Here is a 24,674-nt window from a genome sequence, read left to right as displayed (position 1 = left end):
CGTCCCCCACCCTTCCCCCGCTCCCCTCCCCTACCCTCTCCTCTCCCACGCCATCTTTGTGTGTACCCGTCGACCAGATGGTTACCTCGAGCAGTGTATGTGAATGTGGGTGTATGTGTGCGTGTCGAGACGGGGGGGATGAGTGGAGGGGAGGGGGGAGGGCGCAGCCCCTCATTGTCGGCCCCCTTCCTTCCGCACACACGCTACCCACTGCCTCTCCACCTCTTCACGTTCCCAAACTCCTCCCACCACATGTGCGTGCACTCACACAAGCCTATTCACGTCTGTACACTACACGGGAAGGAAAAGGCGCACCCCCGTAGAGAGAGCGCGCCGCTTTCTCCTCTGTTGTCTCCATGTGGCGGTGCTGGCAGCGCTCTGTGCCCATCACGGCGCGAGTAGCAGACTCTGCGGCTGGCCTCGTTGCACAGCCTCCCGTGACTGCATCGTCGCCGCTCCTCACCCAGCATCGCGGTGTCTTCGCTGACAAGGTGCGAGCTGGTATGGTACTGCGTGTGGATAAGAGGGTGTATCGTGTCGTGGCTAACACGCGCTCGCAGAAGGGTCAGAATGCCGCCTCTTTCAACATCAAACTCACCGAGGTGGGCACGAGCCGAAAGAAGGAGGTGACGGCTGGGCAGGGGCACGACTTTGCGGAGGTGCGCGCGGAGCGTGTGCGCCTTCTCTTCAGCGGTTTTGACGATGACGACTTCGCTTGTTTTGTCTTCCCACCGCACAGCCCAGACGCGGGGAAGGAAGTGAACATCCCAGGCGATTCACTACCCGAGGTGCAGCAAAGGTTCTTGGCGTGTGCGATGCCAGTGGACATCCTGCACATCATCCCGGACGACGACACCGAGAAGGAGACGTGGACAGAGATCACGATGCCGAGCAGCTATGTCTACACAGTAGAGACGATTACACTGAAGGGGCTCTACAAGATGGCGGCCTTTGTGGAGTGCGACGGCACCGTCAGCGTGAATGACCAAATTCAGCTCGGCGAGAAGATCAAAGTCGTGATTAAGCCAGACGGCACCGTGGCGTTTGGGGGGCGGGCGAATCCATAAGGATTGCCTGATGGAGACAGAGACGGCGAGAGAAGGCGAAGGGTTAGGAGGAGGTGGCAGTGGTGGTGGTGAGTGCCGCTCTATCTGCGTGCTGCAATCGTGCACGTGTGTACACAGCGGCCTGCTCCCTTCTTCTCTCCTTGGGCCGTCCTCTGCTGCCATCATCGCTGCGTCCCCTTCTCATGCCGCGTACAACTGCCTTCTCTCTCATTTATCCTCGCCTTTGTTGAAGTGCACCCGGCGCTGCGGCGGTGTGTTGTGCGTGTGCAGGTGTGTTCGTGAGAGAGAGAAGAGGCGGCTGCAGAGATGTTTTTTTTTTGGCATGCATGCGGATGCAGGGGTATCCCCCACTCCTGCAATGCTGGCACTTGTCATGGCAATCCGGCTTCACAACCAGTAACGCGCACGCCGAAGGAAAGAAGGAAGCGGAGGCAAGGCGGAACGGTACTTTTACTATAGGGGGTGATCAACGATAGGTGGGGCGAGAGAGTAACAGGCGAGGCAACAAGGCATCGCAAGTGCCTCGAAGAGTGCAGCAGCAGCACTGCCGCTGCTGACGACGTCTTCTTCGCCATTCGCACTCGGTAACTCTTGTGATTGGGCTTACAGGTGTGTAGGTGCGCGTGTCTCCGTGTGTTATGTGCCGTTGCTGTCTTTCACCAGCTGTCATTGCTGGCGGACGCTTATGGGTGAGCGACAATTCCAACCCCCTCAGTCGCTCGACTCGACTGCTCTCCTTGCAGATTCGCTTTGATCCTCTTCTCCGCTTCCACCCTCCCCCCCCTCTCTCTCTCTCTTCTTAAAGCAGGAGAAGTAGCAATTCACCACTGCGCCTAAAATAGCAGCGACCCTAGCGATGACACAGACACCGCCACTCGCAACCGAAACGCCTCTCACAAAGCTACCTCGGTACTTTCCCACATCATGCATGCAGTGCACAACACAGACGGGCGCCTTCTTCCGTTGCTTTGAAGAGCACGCAGTCATGATGAACGATCATGATGTGACAACCGCCAAGACGTCCCTGCAGCACTGCCAGCCAGAGCTGCTGGAGTACATGACCTGCATGGAGAACTACTTTGCAGCGAATAGCAAACCGTGGTGGAAGGTATGGTAGCGTACCGAGGAGGGAAAGCCTGTCACCTCCGCCCAACAGTGCAGGATGGAGCTACGACAACGCCTCCCTCCCTCCCCTCTTCCCCTCTTCCTCCTCTTACAGTACACACAGACATACGGAAATCAGGAAGCAAGATAAGGGTACCGACAGCATAGTTCGGGGGCGCTTGCTGTGCTGCTGAGTCGCTCGACTCCGTCGAGCAGCTTACCTGATCGGCCTTCTTGTGTACACCGCAGTCAAAAGCACAGACACACCTGCGGACACGTGTTACCACGCCAACACACAGACCGCCTCGCTTCCACGATGGGATACGGCGGCCTCTGACAGCAAAGAGGAGGGTGCTGGCTGTGCCCCTTTGGGGGGCCCTACCCTGCACAGCAGCACCTCCCCACCCGCCCCATCTCAGCTCCCTACTCCCCACTCCACCCCAAACGCATATGCGCATATCACTCTCGGTTACACGTATCATGTGCAGTGTCCCTTTCCCGCGCTCCCCTCTGCTCCTCATGCACGTCAATGTGTTGCTCTCCTACGCGAATATACACACCCCTGACAACTTCCTTCGCTCTCCCTCTGCCTCCCCCTCCTCTCTGTATTCGGCCTGCTCACACCCCCTCACTCAGGCACGCTCGTGCAAAGATGTACGCACGGTACCGTACCCGGTCGCGCTTCTACAAGCGCCCGGAGAGGGTTCTGAAGGCCTACAATGTAAGCCCCAACCTCCTGCGCCGCCCCAAGGTGAAGCCGGGCCTTCTCGCAGGTCTCTACACGGATGAGAAGATTGACCTACGCGACCGCGAGAGGCTCGAACTGGTCGAGTCCATCCGCCACCCCAAAGAACGTGACTTCTACCAGGATCACACCTACCACAACCAGTGGATCGCGCGTGATCTGGAGAAGCATCAAAAAGCGCAAATTGCGGGCCGCTACCCGTACTTTGCTCCGAACTACGAGATCAAGCCGTGGATCTGGTACCCAGGCGACACGGTCGAAGTGGTCTCTGGCGAGGGGGCCGGCCAACGCGGCGCCATCATCGCTGTCGTCAAGTACAAGAATGAGATCCTCGTGCAGAACGTCAACGTGAAGGACGTTGTCATCCCGGCGAGTGAAACACGACCCGAGCAGGTGGTCCAGCGCGAGCATCCCATCAATGTCCTTCGCGTGCGCCATGTGGACCCGTCCACAAATCAGCTCTGCCACCTCGAGATCGTGAAGGTGCGCAATAAAGAGACAGGCGAACTGGAGGAGCGGCGCATCTCGCTGGAGAGCGGCGCGCTACTGCCCATCCCGGCACCGGAGGAAACCGTAGAGGCGGGTGACCCGCTGAAAGACACGGCCATCCAGGATGCTGACGAAGACACGTATGATCGGCAGAAAGAGATGCCGCTTCTGGTGGAACGCCGGCTGCATGCGATGGAGAAGTACTTTGTGGACTCACTACGGAAGTCGTACGAGTACCACAAGCCGCTGCAGGTGCGCAATGCACAGGACATGAAGGCCTTCCAGAGGGACGTGCTCGTACGCGCAACAGAGAAGCTGGCAGCTACGGCTGCCGTAGCGGCGACTGAATCTGCGCAGCCCGGCGACGCCGAAGCGGACACCACCAAGAGCGTCATCACGGCTGAAACGGTTGTTGCCGAAGTGCTCAAGTCCGAGCAGCAGTATCATAGCCCCACAGCGCCGCCAGGAATGCCTGCATGGTGGCAGAGCATGATCAACTCGTACATCTCGGTGCTTGAGGACGAAGAGGCGACTCATGAAGCCGAGGTAGCGGCTCAGGCACAGGCGGCAGAGGCGGATCGCCGTGCTGAGCACCTCATGGCCGGTGCCACCGCTGAGGCGGACCAGCCAATGGCAGATGGCGAGGACCTCGACGAGGAAGATGGCGACTTGGACGAGGACGCCGCCTACGATGACCGGTCGACGGAGAGCCGGGTGTGAAGGTGTCTCTCTGCTCGCTCCTCCTCCTCCTCTTCCGCTCGGCACAGCTTCACACGCACGCATGTGGTGTTGATGTGTTTGTTCTCATCCTTGTCGCTGTGCTGCTGGTGATAATGTTGCTGTGAGGAGGGAGTGGAGGGGGAAAGAGGGCTGTTGGTCGACTCGGCTCTCTGAATTGTCCCAGCGCGGTGACGGTGGTGTTTGAATTTGGCCACGTGCTTTCTCGCTGTTCTCCGTCACGCTTTCCTCGCGTCCTTCCTCGCCTAATACCCCACACAAATACACACACACACGTGCGCACACAAACAGCGACTGGCAGGCAGAGAACCGTACAGCTCCTGCCCCCCTCCCCTCCCTTCCCTTGTTCACGTTGAAGGAGCCGGCAGAGAGGGGAGGCATCGCTGAGGAGAGCGAAGCTGTTCGTCGACGAGAAATAATAGTGCCGGTCTGGCCATGGTGTGAGTGTATGTCGCTGAGCGTGTGTACTCCTTGAGGTGCCGAAAACTACACCGCCTCTCAATCTCCCTCCCTCCGCCGAGCCTTTTGATTCCACTGGCGGACCTTCATTTACTTGCTGCGCTCGTTGCGCACGTACGACAGCGTGCATGTGGCACGCGCCGTCTTCCTTTTCCCTTTCTCTCGCCCCGACGTCTTCCCTCTCTCCCTCTGTATGCGTGGTCACTGCCGCGTAGTACCGCGCCGCCCTAAGCGCAGAGCACTCATTCACGCACCGCGTTTTCCTTCAACCACACACACACACGCACGTAAACGCCTGCTCCTCTTGTCTTCCATCGCCTTTCTCATTCCCACCACCACCTCTTGTCTCCTCGTCTTTGCCCCTCCACTTGCATCCCTCGCTTCACCCTCAACTTTATCTTTTCTGCTTACAAAACTCATCTTCATCATTTCTGGTCTTCTTTAGTGTGTGTGGGGAGCGGGGAAAAACTGCGGCAGTTGGTCGTGCTCTGTGTGCGCTCTGCTCTCCCTCTCTCTCTCTCTGGGCATGGGTCGATGTAAGAGAAAGAGCGGCACAGTCATTCGATTCTCTCGTGCTCTTTTATTCCGCCCCTCCTGTCTCGTGCACGTGAGTCTGTGGATTGGGTGTTTGCACAACACCCTCGGTCTCTCCTCCCTTACCCCTTGCTCTAGTGTGTCCTGCCTCGCGAGGAACATCGCCGTCCCTCGCCTTTTCCCTTTCGCCCAACTTGCCAGTCACCGCGTCCCCCTCCCCCAGCTGTTGTCTATCATGGACGGAGCACCACCACAACAACAGCCACGGCAGCAGCAGGACCAGTGGGAGGAGCGTGTGCGGACTCCTCCACAACAGAAATCATCGCCACTGGGGGAGGATGCGACGCTAGCAGCAGTCATCGCGGAGGATGGGGTCAACACACGCCGGCGCTCCTTGGTGGCACAAGTCGCCTCCACCATCTCTTCTTCCTTTCACTTTCTGGCCAAGGAAGCGTTACCTCGTAGCTCCGGTGCGCAGCGCACTCTTAACCACGGCACAAACAGCTGTACCAGAAAGGCAAGCCCCCGCGCCGATGAACCACCGCTCACGCACGCGCGCCCGCCTGCCTCGCGGGAAGAGGTCGAAGGGCAGCTGGACAAAGTTCTTTACGCGATCGGCCAACTTCAACAGCTGCAGCAGCGCGGCCGCTACATCGCCAGCACCGAAGTGAAAAACCTCCGCCGGGCGTTCCTCTTCGCTGTTGGTGAGGAGCAGCGCTATCAAGACGCTGTAGCAGCGCATGGAAAGGCGTGTGTGTGCTCCTCAACATCCACCATGCCGCCCCTGCCTGCGCAGCGCACCCCACCCAAGGCAGCCATCCCCACGGCGGGCCCCACCGCCACCGGAGCAGCGCCATGGGACGGCCAAAGAATGCCATCCCTTGATGGCCCAGGTGAAAATGTAGTCGCGGATGCAGCAGAGATCGCTCAACCCACAGAAGGAAAGCGGGAGTATAGCCCAAAGGCGACGGCAGCTGACAGGCTACTCGCTGCGCTGGAGCGGTACGTTGACAAAACCCCGTCCTCTACCTCCTTCGATGTTAGCGGCGCGTGCTTCTCGTGGGGCAGCGTCATCCACACCCCCGGCGAGCGGCGGCTGCAGTCACTTACGGTATCCATCTTCACCTTCTTCACGGGCATCCCCATCTGCATCGCCATCACTGCGCTGCTCCTGCTCTCGCGCTACACGGCGCCCCTGATGGTGCTGTACTTCCTCTGGATCTTCACCTTCGGGCGGCCCAGCCACCCGTTGTATAAAAGCCCAACGTTCCTACGCCTCTTCTTCTGGCGCCACTACTGCGACTACTTCCCCGTGCGCCTCATCATTCCTAAGCCGGTTCGGCGTCTCTTCGACAGGGAGGGGAACTACTTTTTCGTGTACCACCCGCATGGCATTCACTCGTTTGGGGCCATCATCAACTTCGGGCTCGACCAGAACGACGCATCGAAGATGCTTAACGGCATCACAATCCACCTGCAGACCCTCGGAATTAACCTCTACATCCCTCTATGGCGCCAACTTGCCATCTGGGCAGGGTGCGGTGACGCCAGTGCATCCTGCATCCGCAAGACACTCCGGTCCGGTCCAGGGCAGAGCATCATGCTCGTCGTCGGTGGGGCGGAGGAGTCGCTCATGGCAAAGCCGAACCGCAACGACCTGCTCCTGTTCAAGCGCAAAGGCTTCATCAAGATCGCGCTGCAGGAGGGGACACCGCTGGTGCCAGTGTACGGCTTCGGTGAAAATAACGTGTACGGCGTGCCGGTGCTGGCCGACGAGCCGTGGATGCGGTACCTGATGGATCTATTTAAGCACTTCGTCGGTTTTGCCATCCCGCTGGTGTGCGGCCGCGGCTTCTTCAACTTCAATTATGGACCGCTGCCGCATCGCCGCCCGATAGTGGTGGTGGTCGGAGAGCCGTTGGTAGTCCCGCACATTCCTAACCCAACAACGGAGGATTTGGAGGCCTGGCAGGGCAAGTATATCGAGTGTCTCCGAAAGCTGTACAACGACCACCGTGGCATCTACGACTTGGAGTCGACCGGGTTGCGCATCATGCAGTGAGCACGAGAGATGACAGAGACTGCACATACGTGGGTACGAGGGAGTGCATGGTGAGCGAGCGAGCGAGCACTTTCCGCTTTCTTCAAGTGGCACTGCGCAGTGGTCGAGTAAAGCTGAAAGCGAAGTATCGTCACGTGTGCCCACAAAACGTGTTTGCCCCGCTCCCCTCTCTTTTCACGAGGACGTGCCACTCATTCTGCCTATTATGACAGCAGCGGAGGTCTCTCTACGTGGGCGCGCGCGCGTGGTGCAGGCGAACTGGTGAGGGAAACGAATGCGCGTATGCGTGTCTGTGTGTCTTAGTGGTCGTTTGCTCCGTAGCTGCCGTGTGCTGATGCGGCGGCTGACCTTTGCTGATATCGTTGATCCCTCCACCTCTGTTGTGGTAAGGTGCCTGCGTTGGCGTGTGTTTGGCAGCAGAGGCCTTCGGCAGATTTGTGGAGTGACTGGCACCGTCATCTCCATCCCTCCTGTTCAATTATATGCCCCTTGACTTCACCCCACCCCCCACCCCTACCATCGTCACACACACACACACGCACGCACCTCCCTCCCCCTACTCCTCTGCTCGCTAGCTCCGTGGTGGAGGTCGTCGCTTGATGAATGGTGCTCTGGGCGAAGTAGGAGCCGGAAGAAGCACCACCGTCTTCCACGGGCGGGCATTCCTACCCGGTTTCCTTGCTCTTGCCCGCATGGTGGTTTTAACCTCCTTTTTGCTTTTTCCCTGTTGCGCCCTCCTTCCCAGTCGCACTGCGTTGATTTGAGTGCCCCTCACTCTCTCTGCAATGTGGTGCGTCTTCTTCGACCCACCGCCAGCGCAGCGTCTCTGTCTCCCCCTCCCCCCCCACACACACACACCGCGCATCTTCCCTCTCTCCATGACCACCGCTCCTCTGTTCGGCTGCACACCATCTGCATGCATCCATAGCCTCAGAACGTGCTACCTCTTCTCCCCATTTCCAATGGCCTGTACATCTGCCTACACACACCCACATGGGCATAAACGCCCTTGCTGCGTACTGCAGCAGTGTACGCAACGGAGAAGAGACGCGTACATTGCTGCAGTACGCAGCAATATGCACACGCACCTTCCTTGCTCTCTCTCTCTCCCTTTCCCTCTAGCTCCCTGGAAGACACAAGACGCAGATAAACGTGCTCGGGTGTGGGCGTGTATGTGTGTGGGTGGGTGCGTGTGCTTGCGTTCAACGACGCGCTTTGCGCATGCTTGGCGGGGGGGATAGACCTGCAGATGAATGCAGAACGTAAGAGAGACGCCAAAGGAGAGAAATGGAGAAGTCGCCTTGGCGCTTAATCCCCTCCTTCCTCCGCCTCCTCGATGTGATCCCTCTCCCCACTCCTTCCCCGATTGGCGAGCCAATCGCCTCCACTACAAGCCCACGCCTCTCTCTGCCCCCCCCCCCTCCTCTCTCTCCTCTCCTCTCCTCTTAACACGCCTGCGCGCACATACGCACACGCATCTGTCCCCGCGCTGTTGCAGCTCCCCTCCTCCTTTTCTTAGCGAATCCCTTCCAAAGGCACGCGTGACCCCTCTGCCTCCCTTCCCTCCCACCGCCACCGTCACCACCAACCACCCACTGCCAACAATACACGAGTACAAGCAATGGTGCTCTTCTCCACCTACCGCAGCAAGCGCATTGTCGCGCAGGGCTTCCTCAGCGGCCCCGTGATGACCGCACGCGCCTTCGGTGACTACTACTTCCAGCGCGCGTGGAACGGATGCGTGCAGTGGGTGATCCCTGGTGAGATGCGCTTCTGGGCGTGCGGCATTCCCATCATCTACTTCATTCATCGCTACCACAACGACCACTCGCTGGAGCCCGACCTAGTGGAGAAGGCTATGATTCTGCGCTGGGGCGGCTCGCTGGAGGAAGTCCGCAAGCTTTCGCCACAGGATCAACTCCGCATCCGCATCTTTACGGACATAGAGAAGCTGTACTCCGCCTACGGCCCCAAGGACACCATCATCCAGCCTCCGGGCGACACCCTACCAGGTAAGGACTACTACCACAAGAGCGGCACTCCTGGTGCCCACCATTAAACACAAGCGAGTGAGCGTGTGCTGTAGGCCCTTCTACGTCGTTTCTTTCATCGCCCCCCCCCCCTAACGCTCTTCCAAGCCCACCCCCTCTCCCTCGCCGCGGTATCGCTGTGGTTGCCCTCTCGTCTTTGTTTGCTAGTGCTGTCTGCTGCAGTGGGGGGAGGCAGAGACATGGAACAGCCAAATGTGTGTGCGGGTCCGATGGGTATGTCAGTGGGTGGGAAAGTAGGGAGAGGCGCTGGCGCTGGAGAAGAAAGCAGTGGCGCCTCGAAGTATTCAGAAGGCTCTTTGACAGACAGCACTGGGGGTGTATATGTTTGTGTGCAGGCGTTTGGTTTCTTCCCCGGATAGTATGATTTAAAGCTACGTAGGAAGATTAGCCTGATGGAGCTCAGCCACAGCAGTGGCAGCGTGGGCAGCGGCAGGAGAAGAAGGCTGGGCCACCTGCCTCTGCGCTGGTTCCTCTCAGCGTTAGTCTATTGAGGGGATTGCGTATGTGTGTGTGTGTAGAGGGAGGTGTGTGCCATATCTTTTCGGGAGTCCTCAGTCAAAGGTGCACTATGGTGTAACGCACGCATACATGAGGAGCGGCTGTGCACACTAGGAAGCACACAGCGTCCTCAGTACACACAGAACCACGTAAAAGACAGTCAGAACGAAAGACAAGCGGAGTGGTCTGTGCGTGCGCGCGTCGGCGGCGCTCTAAACCGACGAGAATGCCTGGATGGTGAAAGTCGCTGCTGTGTGTGCAGCTGTGTTATAGGCGGCAGCTGACAAAACACTAGGAAGTGGGAGGAGGAAGGGAGGAAGGCGAGGTGAGTCTCGCTGCAGCTCTCCACCGCTGCTGGACTGGCAGCCCCCACCGCCCACACTCATCTGCTTGCCCCCATCTCCATGTCCGCCACCTTCCACAGTCGCCATTCCCGCTGCACTCTCGCCGTGGCGTGCGCGCATGTGTGTCTGCACCTCTCTCTCGCATACTCCCTTACTCATACCCCACTGACATCACGCGCTGCAACACGCACACGCAGCATCCATTACACACCTCCAGTGACGCACACTTTCCCCTGCACCAAACCTCGCCAAAAAGGCATCGTAGTCCGACCGACAAACGCACGCACACGCACTCGAGTGCATTCCATCAACACCGTCCAGACTGCACGTCTTGCCATGTCTTCGGAGGTTTCGATTCAGCTGACGCCGTACCCGGCGGCGTTCATCATTGAGCACGCCAAGCGCAAGAAGTACGCGGCGGGCTACATCCTTGGCACGGTCCGAGCAGAGGAAATCGTAATCACAGACTTCATTCCACACACACACAAGGATACGGAGGTTCCGAACACAAAGACCCACCGCGCGGAGCTGACGCGCCGGCGCGCGGCCAAGCGCCGCCATACGACGCAGGACCTCATAGGCTGGTACTCGGCAGGGCAACCTGGTGCGGACCTGACCGAGGAGGACTATCAGCTGTGGTGCAATTCACCGTCTGTCATTTTTCAGGGCCGACACTGCCTTCACCTGCACTGCGAGATGCCCCACGAGGATGCAGCGACGCCGAAGGTGACGTGGACAGCCTCTGTCGTCTTCGAGGACCCTGCGGATCGAACGCTGAAGCACATCAACCACAAGGTCACCCTCGCCCCCATGAACAACCTTGCCTCGGATGTGATGCTGAGCCACATCACCTCCCTTTCCCTTTACAACGGCGGCCACCCTTTCGCTCGTAGCAAACTGCAGAACCTGGACGAGGTAGCGTACGTGGCCTCCATCGACCACAAGTCCTCCACAGATGCTGTGGATGAAGTGCAGCGCCGGCTGGTGCGCGCGGTGGAGGCGGCGCAGGAGGTTGTGACGGGTGGCAGCGGAGGTGGCAAGGAGGCGCATGAGATGATGACCGCCGTCGAGAACTTCCGCGCAATTCGCGATGAGGCACTGAAGCGTCAGCGTGACCAGACTGGTCGCATGGACTTCAACTCTCAGCAGTTCAAGGACGCCCTCATGATCAAGTGCGCCGCAACGATCCTACGCCGGGAGATTGACCAGATCGAGCATCTCGCCACCGTGTACGGCGACGACGCCGCCCGCCGCAACAACGCCACTGGCGGTGAGAACAGCGAAAAGCAGCAGTAACCGCCGAAAGGGGATTGGGAGGGAGGGGAGGGGGGTTGCACCGCTCTGTGTGTGTGTGTGTAAGACGGAATAGAATGAATAAATGAGAGAACCAGTCTGGGCTGGATCCCACCGCTGGGGCGAAGCTGTGGGGTTGTCGAGCAGCAGCGAAAATCACAGTTAACCCCCTTTCCTTTCCTTTCCCCTCGTCGTCCTTTCTGGTTGTCCGAAATGTGATTACGTGTAGGTGTGCGCAGGGGAGGCAAGGAGGTGGGGACAGGCAAGGTGGAAGCAATGGAAAGAGAAAGAGAGAGAGAGAGACAGACATGCGGAGAAGGACGATTCCTTGTCATCTCCCCTACCCTTCCCCCCATCCACCCACCCAAACCCCACTGCACTTTGCGTATGTGCGTTGGGCGTGAAGGCAGTCTTAGGCTGCTGCCTCGTTGTTGTTCTTCACCTTCGCCCCCGTCCCTCTCACCCCTTATGTTGTTTGCCTTCTCCTTTAATGAGCTTAAGTAAGTCGTCGTTGTGCGGGTGCGTAGGCGTTTGGGATTTAGCGGCGTGTCTGTGGCAAACTTGAGGCCGAAGGGCGCTCACGTGACATCTAAGCAGTGAAGGAAATGCAAACCGAAAGAGAAGAGACATAGGCGGCAAATCGGCGCTACGAGGCAACAGAGCTGAAGTATAAGAGGAGGTGCGCCACCGCCGCTCTGTGATACCGCCGTCATCTTTGTTCTCGTCTGGGTGGCTCGTTGAGAGAGAATACACGCACGTATGTGTGTGTGTGGGTGGGTGAATGTGCACCTGCATGTGTGGTTGACCCGCTCTCTCTCTCTCGCGCGCGCGCTCTCGTATGCGTTACGTCTTCTCTACAGGGTTAGCAACGTTCATCAGTAGTGGTTGTCATTGAGTTGTACGTGCACGAGAGGATGGATAAGGGGGCACGCCACTGGAACACCAAACCTCACGATTCTCTTCCTCTAAGAGTGTAGTGGAATGACCGCTCACGTCCCCCTCGTTCTCTCTCTCTTTTACCCCTCTCCCTCCTTCATGCGGTTTGCATTGCGGTCTCGCTGACCTTCTCCGCACCGCCTCTTCGCCAAGTACATCCACGCACGACGGTTTCTGAGAGCCACTTCCTCTCGTTGCCCCTTCGGAGAGTGTTGCTACCACAACTACAGCAGCGGCACTACACACACACGCTCTGCTGGAGAGGAAGAATGGGAAGTCCGTACATCCGTTGTCCCACTCCCTCCCTTGCGAAGGAAGCGCTGCACCTTGAGTGGGCCTTCGGCCTCAACAGCGACTACAAGGCTGGAATCCACAACCTCAGCAGTGGCGGCAGCGGAGGCACTGGCCGAGGTAGAAGCCAAGAACAGCAGCAGCGAAAGGTCTTCTACACGCTGGCGCACACCGGCATCTTGTATGATGCAATCCACAACACGCAGAAGCACCTCCTGGGGCACCGGTACTCCATCAGCAGCAGCTGCTGCAGTCACAATCACCGCTTCATCGTGACAGCGGACGAGGGCGATGTCACGGTGCGCCGGCGCATTCAGCAGCAGGTGGTGCTCACGCAGTCAGTCAAGGGACACTCGGGCGTGGCACCGGAAGATGTGGAGGAGGAAGAGCTTCGGGAAGAGGCTGCCATGCTTGTCGACCCCTCCCTCGCGAAGCGTGACGACGAGGAGGACGGATCCACCATGATTGTGTGGGACTCGGCGACCGCGCTGCCGTTGAAGGTGATCGCAACAGGCAAGTATGGCGGTGTCCTGAGCGTCTCCATGTCGCCGGATGGCCAATACCTCGCCACTCTCAACCGCAGAGACCCGCAGGAGATCATGATCTGGGCCTGGACGCAAACGAACTCAGCGGCGGGGGGTGCGGCGCCTGGCAGTGTCAACCTTCTCGCAGATGTTGGCGTGGCCCCCGTCTTTGTGCGCCGCATCGCTGCGCGTGATGAGCAGACGTTCATTTCCTTCTCGCAGGACCACCCAGAGCTGCTGTGTACGAACGGGCTGCGCCGAGTCATCTTCTGGTCTTGGAGGGAGGGGGTACTCAAGTACTACTCGCCGCCTATCCTTCAGCGCCGCCTCAGGGCCTCGGTCGGAAACTTCACGCAAACGGTGTACCTGCCTGGCACGATGATGGCGTGCAGTGGCACCGTCGACGGCGATGTCGTCCTCTGGTCCTTGCAGCCGCAGGACCGCGTCATCAAGGAGCAGGACAAGTCGCTACTGAAGATGGTGCGGGTCCACAACGGCGGCGTGACCTTCATCACAACAGTGCAAGGGTACATCGTCACTGGCGGGATGGATGGCATCGTCAAGTTCCTAGATGCAAAGTTGCGGTTGGTAGCGTGGTTTGACGACCTCAACGGCGGCCCCATCGTCTCCATCAGCCTCGACTGTGTGCCGTCGGTGGTAACGGTAGAGGAAGCGCGGACGTTGGCGCAGGAGCAGGTCGATGGTCACCTCCTCACTGAGGGCACCGCCGCGGCAAACCTGTTTACCGCGCCAGATTTCATGGTGTCGACGGCGCACAGCATGATCATCGATGTGTCGGCGAAGGCATTCCACACCCCCGGCGACGCCGCACACGCTGGCTCCAAGCCAGCGGCTCGCGGACGGCTCATTGTGCAGGGTCAAGACCGTGCTGTCCAGTGCCTCGCGGCGCACCCGCACCTGCCGCGGCTGGCGATCGGTGGGTACAGTGGCAATCTGCATCTCTGGGACTACTGCGAGAAGCGAGTGGTGCTGCTGAGCCTCTTCCGCAACCTACTGATCCGCTGCATGACCTTCGACCCGTTGGGCAAGTGGCTCGTCGTCGGCTTCACTAACGGGGTCATAAAAGTGCTGGACGCAGAGACACTCGAGGAGGAGCAGACAATTCGACCCATAACCAACACCACCGCAGTCGGCACGGCAACTGGCGGCGACGCAACAGCAACCGGAGCAGCAGTAGATACGACTCCGTCCTCCTCTCAGGGCAAGGGCAAGCAGAGTATCGCCGCACAACAGCAGCAGTCAACAGTGCGCAAGGCAGCCGCCAGCGTAGAAGAGATCTGCTTCTCCCCTGACAGCCTCCTCATGGCCACCGCCAACAATGACGGCTCCGTCGGCTTGTACGAGTATGTGAACACGCATGCGACTACCAAGAAGGCGGAGTGGCAGCTGGTGGGCCACCACAAGACGCACAACGCACCCATCTGCGGCCTCCACTTTGGTGCCCACACGACTGGCTTAGAGGGAGCGCTGCGACTCCTCTCCGTCGGCGGCGACAAGCGGCTCATTGAGTACGAGCTCGTCGACTCCAGCCCCGAAACAGGGCTTCTCCTACGTACAGCACACAAGATATCGCAGGAGTCGACGCCGACGGGCTTCGCCTGGCTGCCAGGCGGGTGCTCGCTGCTGGACACAGCAAGCCAGCCGCGCGGCTTCTTTGAGAGCTACGACGACGGCGATGACGACGGAGCAGAGGACGGTAGCGTGACACACGAACGGGGGGGCAGAGACAAGCCTGACAGAGCAGAAGCCGAAGCAGGAGGCGGTGGTAGCGGCAAGGATATGCTGGACATGCTGCTGATCGCCACCCGCGAGTATAAGTTTCAGGTGTACCTCAGCAACTGGAGCCGGCAGTGCGTCAAGACAGTCTTGGCGCCAACGTTTGGCGGCCCGGTGACGCGGATGGCTGTTGTGCCGGTAGCGAAGCAGTCCGCCGTCCCTGCCTCGTCATTCTCCTCGTCCCCGCCGCCGTCTCACTGCCTGGTGTACGCAACCAAGGAGAAGGTGATTGGGCTCACCCAGCTCCCCCTCCGCGGAGACCCGTGCGGCTCTATCGGCATCCTCGCCCACCCTGGCAGCATCACCAGCATGGTCACCTCACACGACGGTGCCGTCGTCTTTACGGCGGGCGGGCCGGACCAGGCTGTCATGCAGTGGCGCGTGCGCGGCGACTGCATCATGTCACCATCGGAGTGGACGACTGTCGTGCAGTGCCGGGAGAAGGGTGGTGTGCCACTGCCCCATCTCGTCGGCGCGGTTGAGGGTGGTGCTGAGGGTGAGCTGATGAATGAGGTGGTAGACTACTTCTACTATGCCCAGATCCGCGCGCAGGGCGAGGAAACGACAGCGAAGCGCGTGCTGCTTGGGGCGATTCCGTTTTCCCAGATGCCGAACCTCCTGCGCTCGCTCTGCTACTACCCGTCCGAGCAGGAGATCGGGCACCTGACCTACGAGGTGGCGAACATGTACGGCCCACGAGACGAACCGCTCGCCGAGGTGGACGTGGACGCCATTCTCCTTGACTTCTCGCAGTTCATGCGGTTCTATATTAATTACCGCCCTGTGTTCGGCATCACAAGGCAAGATATCGAGGCAGCCTTCCGCGCACTCGGCGCGGATAGCGTGACGGGGGAAATCAACCGCGACCGCCTCTTTCATCTTCTTGCCACCGAGGGGGAGCCACTCAAGCCAAACGAAGTCGCCGCGGCTCTGACGTCGCTGCTCGGCGACGGTATCCGACTCGAAATGCTCGAGGATGCCATTACAGCACGCGCCTTTGCGGAGAACCTGCTGGGCTTCGAGGATTATGACAATGAGCTTGGACCAGACAGCAATGGGCAGCGTGGCAACGGCGTGGACGGCGAAGATGACTACGATAGCGGCAGCGACATCTGTGCCGCTGGTGACGAGGTGGACATCAAAGCATCCGCATAGTCCCTAGCTGTTACAGATTGGATGGCCGCGGCGCTAGCCGCTGGTGGCATAGGCGCAGAAATGTTGTGCTGTGCTCCTCGCTCATGTACGTAGGACGTAGTCGTCACTTCTTTGCTCCCTGGCGAGCTCGGTTAAGGGAACAAGGCGGGAGGAGAAGCGGAGGGGCGAGCGACGAGAGCACCACCTCCAGCGCCCGCACGTTGGGGTAGCGCGAGTGCATACCCTTCCAGTGTGTTCGCTGCCTGCCTGCCTACCTGCCTGTGTGTGTGTGTGTGTGGGTGGGTGGGTGGGTGGGTGTGGGAGTGTGCCCTTCTTCAGTATGATGATGTAAACCAGAGAATGGCGTATGTCGGAGAGTGTGAAGGGAAGTGGGAAGAGGAGTGAAGAGAAAAGGAGAGAGGCAGGGAGGAATGGTTCAGACACACTCACTCCTCGAATACATAGCCGGTGTATGTCCGTCACTGTGGAGGAAGGGGGAGGAGCGGGCGTCTGCCTCACCTGCCCCTCTTTTCCGTCTCTCCTCTCCTCCTCCGCTTCCATTGCTCCCTCCCTCCCCCAACAGCAAGAAGAGCGATACGCTATGCAAAAAGGGGGGACATTTTTCGCTGTGCGCTCACTCCTCGACACCAGCCCTCTTTCCCCTTCGCGCCGAGCCTTGCCGACTCATCAGACAGCAAGGCTCGGTTGGACCTCTCACTGGTTGTCCTCCATCTGTCTGCTACTATCCACCAGCACACACCCTCCCCCCCCCTCCTCCGCTCTTTCTGCTGCCTTCTACACACAGAGGGGCAACGGGGGGCGGTTAGCCTTCGTCATCCGCGTGTATTGCGGACTGATGCCGCCCCTTTTGGGCGCGTACGGAGGTGTGTGGATGTTTGCGCCAGCGGTGCATCGTCGCCCCCGACGCCACCCACCCACCCACCCACCCCCCTCTCTCTTGCCGCAGTTACCCACCCCTTCCCTCCCCTCCCCCTATTTTCCCTTGATCGTCAGCCGCAAACCTCTCGCATTCCGCTACAGAGCTGCTCTCCACTCCTCTCGCATTTGGCGCACATACGTAATACAGCCATACGCACTGAGGCACTCAAATCAGCAGATCTACAGAGCGAGGCAGCACTGCCTTCGAGGTTGGTTCGCCGCTGCGTTGTGCTCACACGCACACGCACACACACACACACGCGCGCGCGCTATCATAACCACCATCATCATCATAGACGCACCTTTCACAGACACATATACTCACATTCACGCAAGACGGAAGTGAACAGACCCCGGAGAGGGGCCCGCCCATCACTACGCTGCTGGTTCCTGTCGGTAGAGGGCTCAAGTTGCAAGTACTCCCTTCGTTGCTAATCGCTCGTCGAAGTACTACAGAGACCACCACCACCGCTCCGCCTACCCTCTCCTGCAGCGCTGCCATCCATGTCTTCTGCTGCCGCCTCCTGCGCCACCCGCCCTCTCTCTGGAGTGCGCGTTTTCTTGCACATCCGCCGTAGCTCCGCTGACGAAGACGTAGGATGGGGGAATCTCAGTAGCAGTGGTATCGACTGCGCCAAGAAGCGCAAGAGAGACAGTAACCGAGACTCTGCCAGGGATGTACTGCGCACCGCACGTGCGCATGCGCAGCAGCTGGGCGCCACGCTTGCCCTGAGTGAGGCCACCGCGGATTTGGTTGTCTTCCACCGCGGCAGCGCGTCTTTCCTAGAGGCTGCGCACATGAAATTCAAGACAGTAGTTCGTCCAGACTACCTTGCTGCGTGCGTCGCTGCCGAAGAGCGAGTGAACATAGCCCCCTACGTCGTCACGCCGACCGGCAGCGCGACGGCAACCATGTGCATCACCCCAGCACGCAAGTCTGCTGGAATCTCCTCCGCTGTCCCCTCATCTCATACCTCAGCCTCCTCACCTGGAAATAGTCGTAGTGCAGTGTCCGCCGCTGACGACATCCCTAACAGCACTGGTAGGAGTACGAGGAGTAGTAGGCCAGCTGGGCGAGGTGCAGCTGCCGCCCCCTCGTCTGCCTCCACCAGCTCCCCCTCGCGTGCAACGCATAGTCCGCTGAAATCCGAGGCCAAAACGGACACACCAGCCGAAGGCTCTACAAGCCCCCCTCTGCTTTACCGCTTGCTTCTTTTCGATGACAATGAAGACGGTGCCAAGGCAGATGGACAGCAGCGCGGGCCTGCAGCTCTTGCAAGGATGCTGACGGCGTGTGAGGGAGGTGCAGTCGCAGACACCGCTGCTTCTTCCTCAGCCCCTCAGGTCATGCCCAGTACCACCACCAACAGCGGTACCACAAAGCTGTATCATCTCCTTGATGACATGCCTAACAACAAGGCAAATGCCGTACGCTGCGCAGTAAGAAAGCCCCAACGCGACGGTGCAGGAGGTCAGCAAAGACTGGACAATTCGCTCACATTTCACAGCAGCAGCAACAGCAGTGCACTGACTCAGGAAAGAATAATTGCGACTCGTACGAAGCGAGGTCCCCACCAGACTAGCACGGCGGCGGTAGGACTGGACGAGGTCGCTGCTCGGCAGTCTAGCACCGACACCGTCTCCACACCGCGGCTCACCCCGTCGTCTCGACACGAAGTCGGTAGTGGCGGAAGTCAAGGCGTGAGTGCTGTAATGCTGCCCTGCAGAAGCCGCAGCAGCGGAAACGAGCGAATTGCTACCGCAGTGGAAAGGCGGGAGGCAGATATGGAGGAAGAAGAAATGATTCGCCATACGGTGCTGCGCTCGACGGCGACGGCTGCCGTGACTCAACGAAGGGAACGACCTCCCAAGCAAGCTGACTCGGCCCCCAAGCCGGCGAACACGGTATCGTTGCTTGTGGGCAGTGTGGCCGGCGACCAAAACGCGATGGCAAAGCGAGACCGAGACCCTTTCTTGAGCTCCGAAGGTAGCACGCAACAGCAGCTGCTGCCATCAGTGGCGTCAACGCTGTCCCTGGGTGAGCTAAGTGATGGGGAGATGGCCATCACTCAGCCGCTTGCCACCTCCCCCCTAAAAGCGTTCACGGCTGCCGCACAGCCGCAGACGCCATCAGCAGTATCCAGGGCACCGACTGGAGCGACTGCAAAGCGACTTCGCAACAGCAGCAGGGCAGACGGCCCTACGGAAGGGTCGGCGCATCACACCCATGCAACGCCTTCCGCCAAGGCGCAAGGTCTTCGCCAGAGACGAATAAAGCAAGAAAATGCGGTGGACGGCGCAGCTCACGAAAAGGCGAGTAAGTCACGGAAACAAGGGCAGCCGCAACAACAACAGAAGCGCCAGCTTTGTGCGCGCCAACGTCGTCGTGTCTCAAACCGAGGTAGGGCTGAGGTCCCATCCGACCTCGAGTGCACTCTCACCGCGGAGTCGCCCTTCTCCATGACCTTCACAGACCTCGCTCTCCTCTGTCGACTGGCCGCGGAGGATGAGGGAGGGGGGGCGACGGCCTCTGAGTTGTGCGTGCACATATTCCTCGATGACGTTTCAGACGTCAATGGCGATGCAGCCTCAGCGGCGTCGCTTTCTTTTTTTCTGCGCGACGTTGTGGAGCAGCTGGGTGCCGCGTGTGACATCCTCGGCGGCGACGCCGACAGCAGAGGACATTCGTGCTGGTTTGGTCGACAAAGACGCACGCGCGCGAGACGGAGGCCGACGCACCTTGTCGTGAGCCCGCGCGCTGCTCTCACGCCGGACATTCTGTACTGCAAGGCGGTAGGCATCCCAATTCTAACGCCGCAGTGGCTCTATGATGCGATAGCGTTGGGGGCATTTCCGTCAATCTTGCCGCACGTCCACGCTCACCCTGTGTACGGGGATCAGCATGTAGGCGACGCGGCGGTGGCCGTGGTGGGCACCTCAGTCACTGCTGCCTGTGTCCCTCGTCGCGACGGGCATCTTGGGGCCGAGGAAGACAATGGAGATGGAGGGAGGGGAGAGGCCGTGTGGGCTAGCGCTAAAGTCACGCTGTCGTCGATTTCAAGCCACAGCGGCGGCAGCGCAGCAGTGCCTCGAGCGAGAACACCTGCGGCTGCCCCTGAAGCGCAGTGTCCTCCACGTTGTGGAAGCTCCTCCACATTGCGACAGCTCCACAAGGAGGTGGCGGATGAGTACATCCCGGCTGGCGAGCAGGCGCTGCGACCGTTCTACGCGCCTATCTTCCAAGACCGTATGTTCTACCTCTACGTCCCTCCGCTGGACCTGGCGAATGCCAGCGCGACTGGCGGCAACGCCGGGCCGCTACGTGCAAGGGGAGTGAGTCACAACAGCCGCAGTGGGAGCTACCTGGGAGACGCAACGGCTGCCTTGACGCAGGTGACAGAGCTGCTGCGCGTTCTTGGTGGTACGGTGACACGTAACGTGGCGAGCACCTACCTAGACCTCGTGATCGACCTGACCGGCTTTTACGAGAACATGGTAGAGCTGGGACTGACAACAAGAGAACAGCAGGGCCAGACTCGCCCGCTCCGCCAGTCTCTCAGCTGCGCCTTTCAAGAAGCCCTACAGCGCGTCTCGCTGCGGCCTGTTTCCTTGAACGGCGGTGCTGCTGCGACCACGCCTGTCGCGCCACCAATGGCCCCGCCGGTTGTGGGGATCGCTTGGCTTATCCATTCGATTCTTACACGCCGATGGACGGCAGCGGACACCTTTGTCTTGGCTGGGCACCCTCTAGCTGCGCAGCTTGCTGCCATGCACCTGCGCGCGCGGGTCGACAGCACTGTGGCTGCTGGGGCAACAGCTTCTCACGAGGATGCGACGGGGAGTGGCGCTGTTGCGGCACCGGTAGTCGAGGATGCGCTCGTTGCGGCGGGTGCACCAGCTGCAATGGACACACACACGCCACCAGCGCCGCCGTCGCACGATGAAGCCGCTGAGTCACCGAGCAGCTCTCTCTGGTCCGCTGTGATGGAAGAAGCTGCTGTTTCGCACCTCAAGAAGACGCGAGGTCCGCAATCCGCACTGAAGCATACGATTCATCCGCTCGGGACACAGGAAATAGCGACAATGCTGGGCGATGCGCAGCTGCAGTCTCTCGACGTGCCTGATACAGTCGTGCCATCCACATCAGCACCTGCGTATCCACCTCAGCAGCCCGCCACGACTCTGCTCTGGGTGAGGGAGGAAGACAGCCTCAGCTTTGCCCGTATACAATACAGCGACGGCGATTGTGACAATGACGTCGTGTGACCGAGAGAGGGCAAAAAGGGGGTGGACCTGAGCAAGCGCACAGTCTAGGTCTGCCCGTGTGTGGGCTCCTGGCGATGCATCCTTTGCGACCAAGACCATGGACAACCAGGAACACGCCGACAGACACGCAGGCGCGTGTATGCGAACGTTGACTCCGACGATGCGCAGGCACAGTTAAACAATTTGCATGCGCGTCTGGACGCAGACGCCATCACGTTGAAGGAGGAAGTGTATTTTTCTTTTCAACTCATTCGCCGCTAGCGTCAACTTCTCCGCCACTCCTCGCTCAACTTGCACTGTGCAAGTTCAAGTGCATCGGTCGTGTGTGTGTGTGTGGGTGGGTGTCTGAGGAGGTGAATGCGCCTCTGGATACCCAACTTCGCTGCGCATGCGCATATCAGGCGTCTCCCTCCCCCCGCCGTCACCATCATCCCATCCCACTCCCTCCCTTACTCGGCACCGCTGTTGCTCTTATTCTCGCTCTTTGGCCTCTCCCTCTCGCTTCTCCTCCTCCCCACCCCTCCTCCTCCTCCATTGGAAAATGGCGCACATCATCAGCACCATCAACATTTGTAACTCTGCTGTGCGACCCCCCCTCTTCCCCCTCCCCCGCTTCTCTTCAACACGCATCGCTGTAAGTTTATTTTTGCGTGTACTAGCGTGTATAGCTGCGTGTTTTATGTCTATGCTATCATATTTCTGACCCTGCACCTGTGCTGCGGACTCACGCACTCTCTCTTTCCCTCTCCTTTTGCCATTGCCCTTCCCCATCTTTCGATCAATCCCTCTCCCTCTCCCTCTCTCCCGGGGACGCAGAGAGGGAGATACCCCTGCCCCTGTGTCAGCGTGCGTCGGCGTCTCTCTCTCTCTCCCTGTGTGTATGCGTCTTGCTGCCGGGGAACAAAGAGAGAATCGCCTGCGTACGAGAAACGAGAGCGCGCGCGCCAGTCTGGGTGCAGCATAGCAGAAAGGCGAACCCTCGGCAACGAGAGAGCCGTTGCGCTGTAATGGCCGTCTCATCTGAGCCATATCAGCCGACCGGCAAGGAAGTCCCATTTGGGAGAGGCCGCTTTCTTCTCAGCCACCGCCTCGGCAATGGCTCCTTTGGCGACATCTTCGAAGGCTACGATAAGCAGAGCCAACGCATCGTCGCAGTGAAGCTGGAGCGCAAAAAAGCGCGCTACCCGCAGCTGTCCTACGAAAGTAAGGTGTACCGCGTGCTGCATCAGCCGCCGCTTGGGCAAAATGAAGTGAGCCTGAAGCAACTTCTCATGGAGAGCCTCAACTACAGCGGCGCCGGCAGTTTTCACGGTGCCACGGCGCAGGGCAGCAGCAACATCAACCCGTCAGCGAGCGCCAAGGCCATCCAGGTGCAGCATTGTAAATCGTTAGAGGACAGGATCGTCGTCGGCATCCCGCAAATTTACTACTTCGACAGTGAGGGCGACTACAACATTATGGTGATGGAGATGTGTGGCCCCTCGCTCGAGGACGTCTTTAACTACTGCCACCGCCGCTTCTCCCTCAAAACAGTCCTCATGATTGCCGATCAGCTGCTGCATCGCATTCAGTACTTCCACGAGAAGGGCTTCGTGCACCGTGACATCAAGCCGGAGAACTTTGTGCTTGGCTGCCGGTCCAAGGCGCACATCCTCTACATCATCGACTACGGGCTTTCCAAGCTCTATTGGGAGGTGAAGAAAAACAGCCACATACCTTTTGTGGAGGGCCGCCCGCTGACCGGGACAGCGCGCTACTGTAGCATCAATGTGCACCGCGGCTTCGAGCAGAGTCGCCGTGATGACCTCGAGTCCATCGGATTTCTCTTTGTTTACTTTCTGCGAGGCAACCTTCCCTGGCAGGGGATCCAGACGAAGGACCAGCAGATCAAAACAATCAAGATAGGTGAGACCAAGATTGCGACGCCGCTGGAGGTGCTGTGCAAGGGACTACCTAAGGAGTTTCTCAAGTACTGCCAGTACTGCCGTGCCTTGACCTTCACGCAGAAGCCAGACTATGACAACCTGCGGCGCCTGTTCCGAGAACTAGGCGAGCGGCTCGGGCTGACACTGCCCATGCCTGGCGCGCCCAGTGGTAACCTCTCCGCAGCACACCGCACCGCCGTGAGCCTGCCCAACCCGCTCGCAGCGTCTGCTTTGTTGGCTACCGACGCCACATCCGCAACTGAGTCGCGTCTGCTGAGTGTTGTGAGTGGGTCTACTCTGAACAGCCGGCACAGCCAGCAGTGTCACGCCCCCAGCACCGTCGCAGCACCGCTCCTGCTGACTTCCGAAGACTTTGATCCAATGCGCGGCCCATATGACTGGTGCTTCGACTGGTTCTGCAAGCGCCAGATGGAGGTCAGCAAGGGGACAGAGGAACAGTCCCGGCGGCAGTGGGGGCATGCCCAGCCGTCGGCTGTCGCGTCTGGCAACAGCGAACTGCGCCTCGAAGACGTTTCTGACGTGGAGGGCTCGACACAAACGAAGAGCACCAACTTTGGCAGTCACCGTCCGCCGCTTCGTAATCTGCTGCAGTCGGGTCGCCTACGTGTGTAGGGGGGCAAAGAGAGGGGGGGGGGCGATGCATATATGCCAAAGATGGCACTGCATAATGTGAGAAAAGTGGGGAGAGGCGCACACAGTGCGAATCCACGCGTGGCGTACACCCAGCAAAGCTGTCTCCAACCCCTCCCTCCCTCCTTTCCCCTCCCGCCGCCTTCGATCACTTACACGTACCGTACGTCCTGCGGCAGCCCCCCCCCCTCTCTCTTCCTGGCACGCCCGCCGCAAGCCCATTTTACCCGAAAATTCCTTTTCCCTTATCTTGTACAACCCTGCAGGGCCGCTTTTCTCTGGCGCAGTTTCTCTTCCCAGTAGTGTGCATCTCTTCTTCCGCTCTCTGCATGCTTAGATGGGTACGTTATGTATATCCGTGTGCGTTCTCTCTCTCTCTCTGTGGTCTCTTAAAGAGAGAGGCCCTTTGTCATCCTGCTCTCCTCGCTACACCACCTTCCTCTCGCTCTCTCGCGCACAGGCCGTCTTCCCCTCACACACTCAAATCCTTCATCCAACACCTTTATTTATCTTTATAGGTGTGTGTGTGTGTGTTATTCTGATGGCAGGAGAGCACACCTCAGTGTGTGACATCGCAGGGCCCAGCACCTCCCACCCCCACACACACACACGCTCTTCGTGGCGAGGCCAGGCAACTCCCCCCCCTCTCCATCCCTGCCAACGCCAAGCCACCCTCTGATGCTGACAGGGTCAAGAGCCGACAATGTGGGGGAGGCGTCAGAGCGATGTATCGCCCCTCACATCGGCGGTCAGGTCGTGGATGGTCGCTGCGTTGGAGCGACCTGCGGCAGGGAAGACGTCTGTGCCGCCCACTTGGTGGGCAGAGT

General features: G+C 59.5%; 9 protein-coding genes across 9 annotated transcripts, besides 1 other annotated feature; all 9 read left to right on the top strand.

Moving 5' to 3' along the window:
- Positions 1–356: 356 nt before the first annotated feature.
- LPMP_251720 (translation elongation factor, putative) lies at positions 357–1,067 on the top strand (the record flags this gene model as incomplete). Its single annotated transcript, XM_010701440.1, has 1 exon — positions 357–1,067. The coding sequence occupies one exon, from the start codon at positions 357–359 to the stop codon at positions 1,065–1,067; it is 711 nt and encodes a 236-aa protein (XP_010699742.1).
- Positions 1,068–1,923: 856 nt separating this feature from the next.
- On the top strand, positions 1,924–2,184 carry LPMP_251710 (hypothetical protein; the record flags this gene model as incomplete). Its single annotated transcript, XM_010701439.1, has 1 exon — positions 1,924–2,184. The coding sequence occupies one exon, from the start codon at positions 1,924–1,926 to the stop codon at positions 2,182–2,184; it is 261 nt and encodes an 86-aa protein (XP_010699741.1).
- Positions 2,185–2,823: 639 nt separating this feature from the next.
- On the top strand, positions 2,824–4,125 carry LPMP_251700 (ribosomal protein L24/L26-like protein; the record flags this gene model as incomplete). The annotated part of the gene is made up of 1 exon (XM_010701438.1): positions 2,824–4,125. The coding sequence occupies one exon, from the start codon at positions 2,824–2,826 to the stop codon at positions 4,123–4,125; it is 1,302 nt and encodes a 433-aa protein (XP_010699740.1).
- A 1,246-nt stretch (positions 4,126–5,371) lies between these two features.
- Positions 5,372–7,198, top strand: LPMP_251690 (diacylglycerol acyltransferase, putative; the record flags this gene model as incomplete). The annotated part of the gene is made up of 1 exon (XM_010701437.1): positions 5,372–7,198. One exon carries the CDS (start codon positions 5,372–5,374, stop codon positions 7,196–7,198), a length of 1,827 nt encoding a protein of 608 aa, XP_010699739.1.
- Positions 7,199–8,819: 1,621 nt separating this feature from the next.
- On the top strand, positions 8,820–9,257 carry LPMP_251680 (hypothetical protein; the record flags this gene model as incomplete). The annotated part of the gene is made up of 1 exon (XM_010701436.1): positions 8,820–9,257. One exon carries the CDS (start codon positions 8,820–8,822, stop codon positions 9,255–9,257), a length of 438 nt encoding a protein of 145 aa, XP_010699738.1.
- Positions 9,258–10,427: 1,170 nt separating this feature from the next.
- On the top strand, positions 10,428–11,387 carry LPMP_251670 (hypothetical protein; the record flags this gene model as incomplete). Its single annotated transcript, XM_010701435.1, has 1 exon — positions 10,428–11,387. One exon carries the CDS (start codon positions 10,428–10,430, stop codon positions 11,385–11,387), a length of 960 nt encoding a protein of 319 aa, XP_010699737.1.
- A 1,202-nt stretch (positions 11,388–12,589) lies between these two features.
- Positions 12,590–16,087, top strand: LPMP_251660 (hypothetical protein; the record flags this gene model as incomplete). Its single annotated transcript, XM_010701434.1, has 1 exon — positions 12,590–16,087. One exon carries the CDS (start codon positions 12,590–12,592, stop codon positions 16,085–16,087), a length of 3,498 nt encoding a protein of 1,165 aa, XP_010699736.1.
- A 1,422-nt stretch (positions 16,088–17,509) lies between these two features.
- LPMP_251650 (hypothetical protein) lies at positions 17,510–21,271 on the top strand (the record flags this gene model as incomplete). The annotated part of the gene is made up of 1 exon (XM_010701433.1): positions 17,510–21,271. The coding sequence occupies one exon, from the start codon at positions 17,510–17,512 to the stop codon at positions 21,269–21,271; it is 3,762 nt and encodes a 1,253-aa protein (XP_010699735.1).
- Positions 21,272–22,278: 1,007 nt separating this feature from the next.
- On the top strand, positions 22,279–23,829 carry LPMP_251640 (casein kinase I, putative; the record flags this gene model as incomplete). Its single annotated transcript, XM_010701432.1, has 1 exon — positions 22,279–23,829. One exon carries the CDS (start codon positions 22,279–22,281, stop codon positions 23,827–23,829), a length of 1,551 nt encoding a protein of 516 aa, XP_010699734.1.
- Positions 23,830–24,395: 566 nt separating this feature from the next.
- Positions 24,396–24,674: part of a repeat region that runs on past the window's edge.

This window comes from Leishmania panamensis, assembly GCF_000755165.1.
Source record: "Leishmania panamensis strain MHOM/PA/94/PSC-1 chromosome 25 sequence".
NCBI classification, from domain to species: domain Eukaryota; phylum Euglenozoa; class Kinetoplastea; order Trypanosomatida; family Trypanosomatidae; genus Leishmania; species Leishmania panamensis.
Note: the sequence above shows the minus strand (reverse complement) of the source record. Positions and strands in the feature narration are given on the sequence as shown.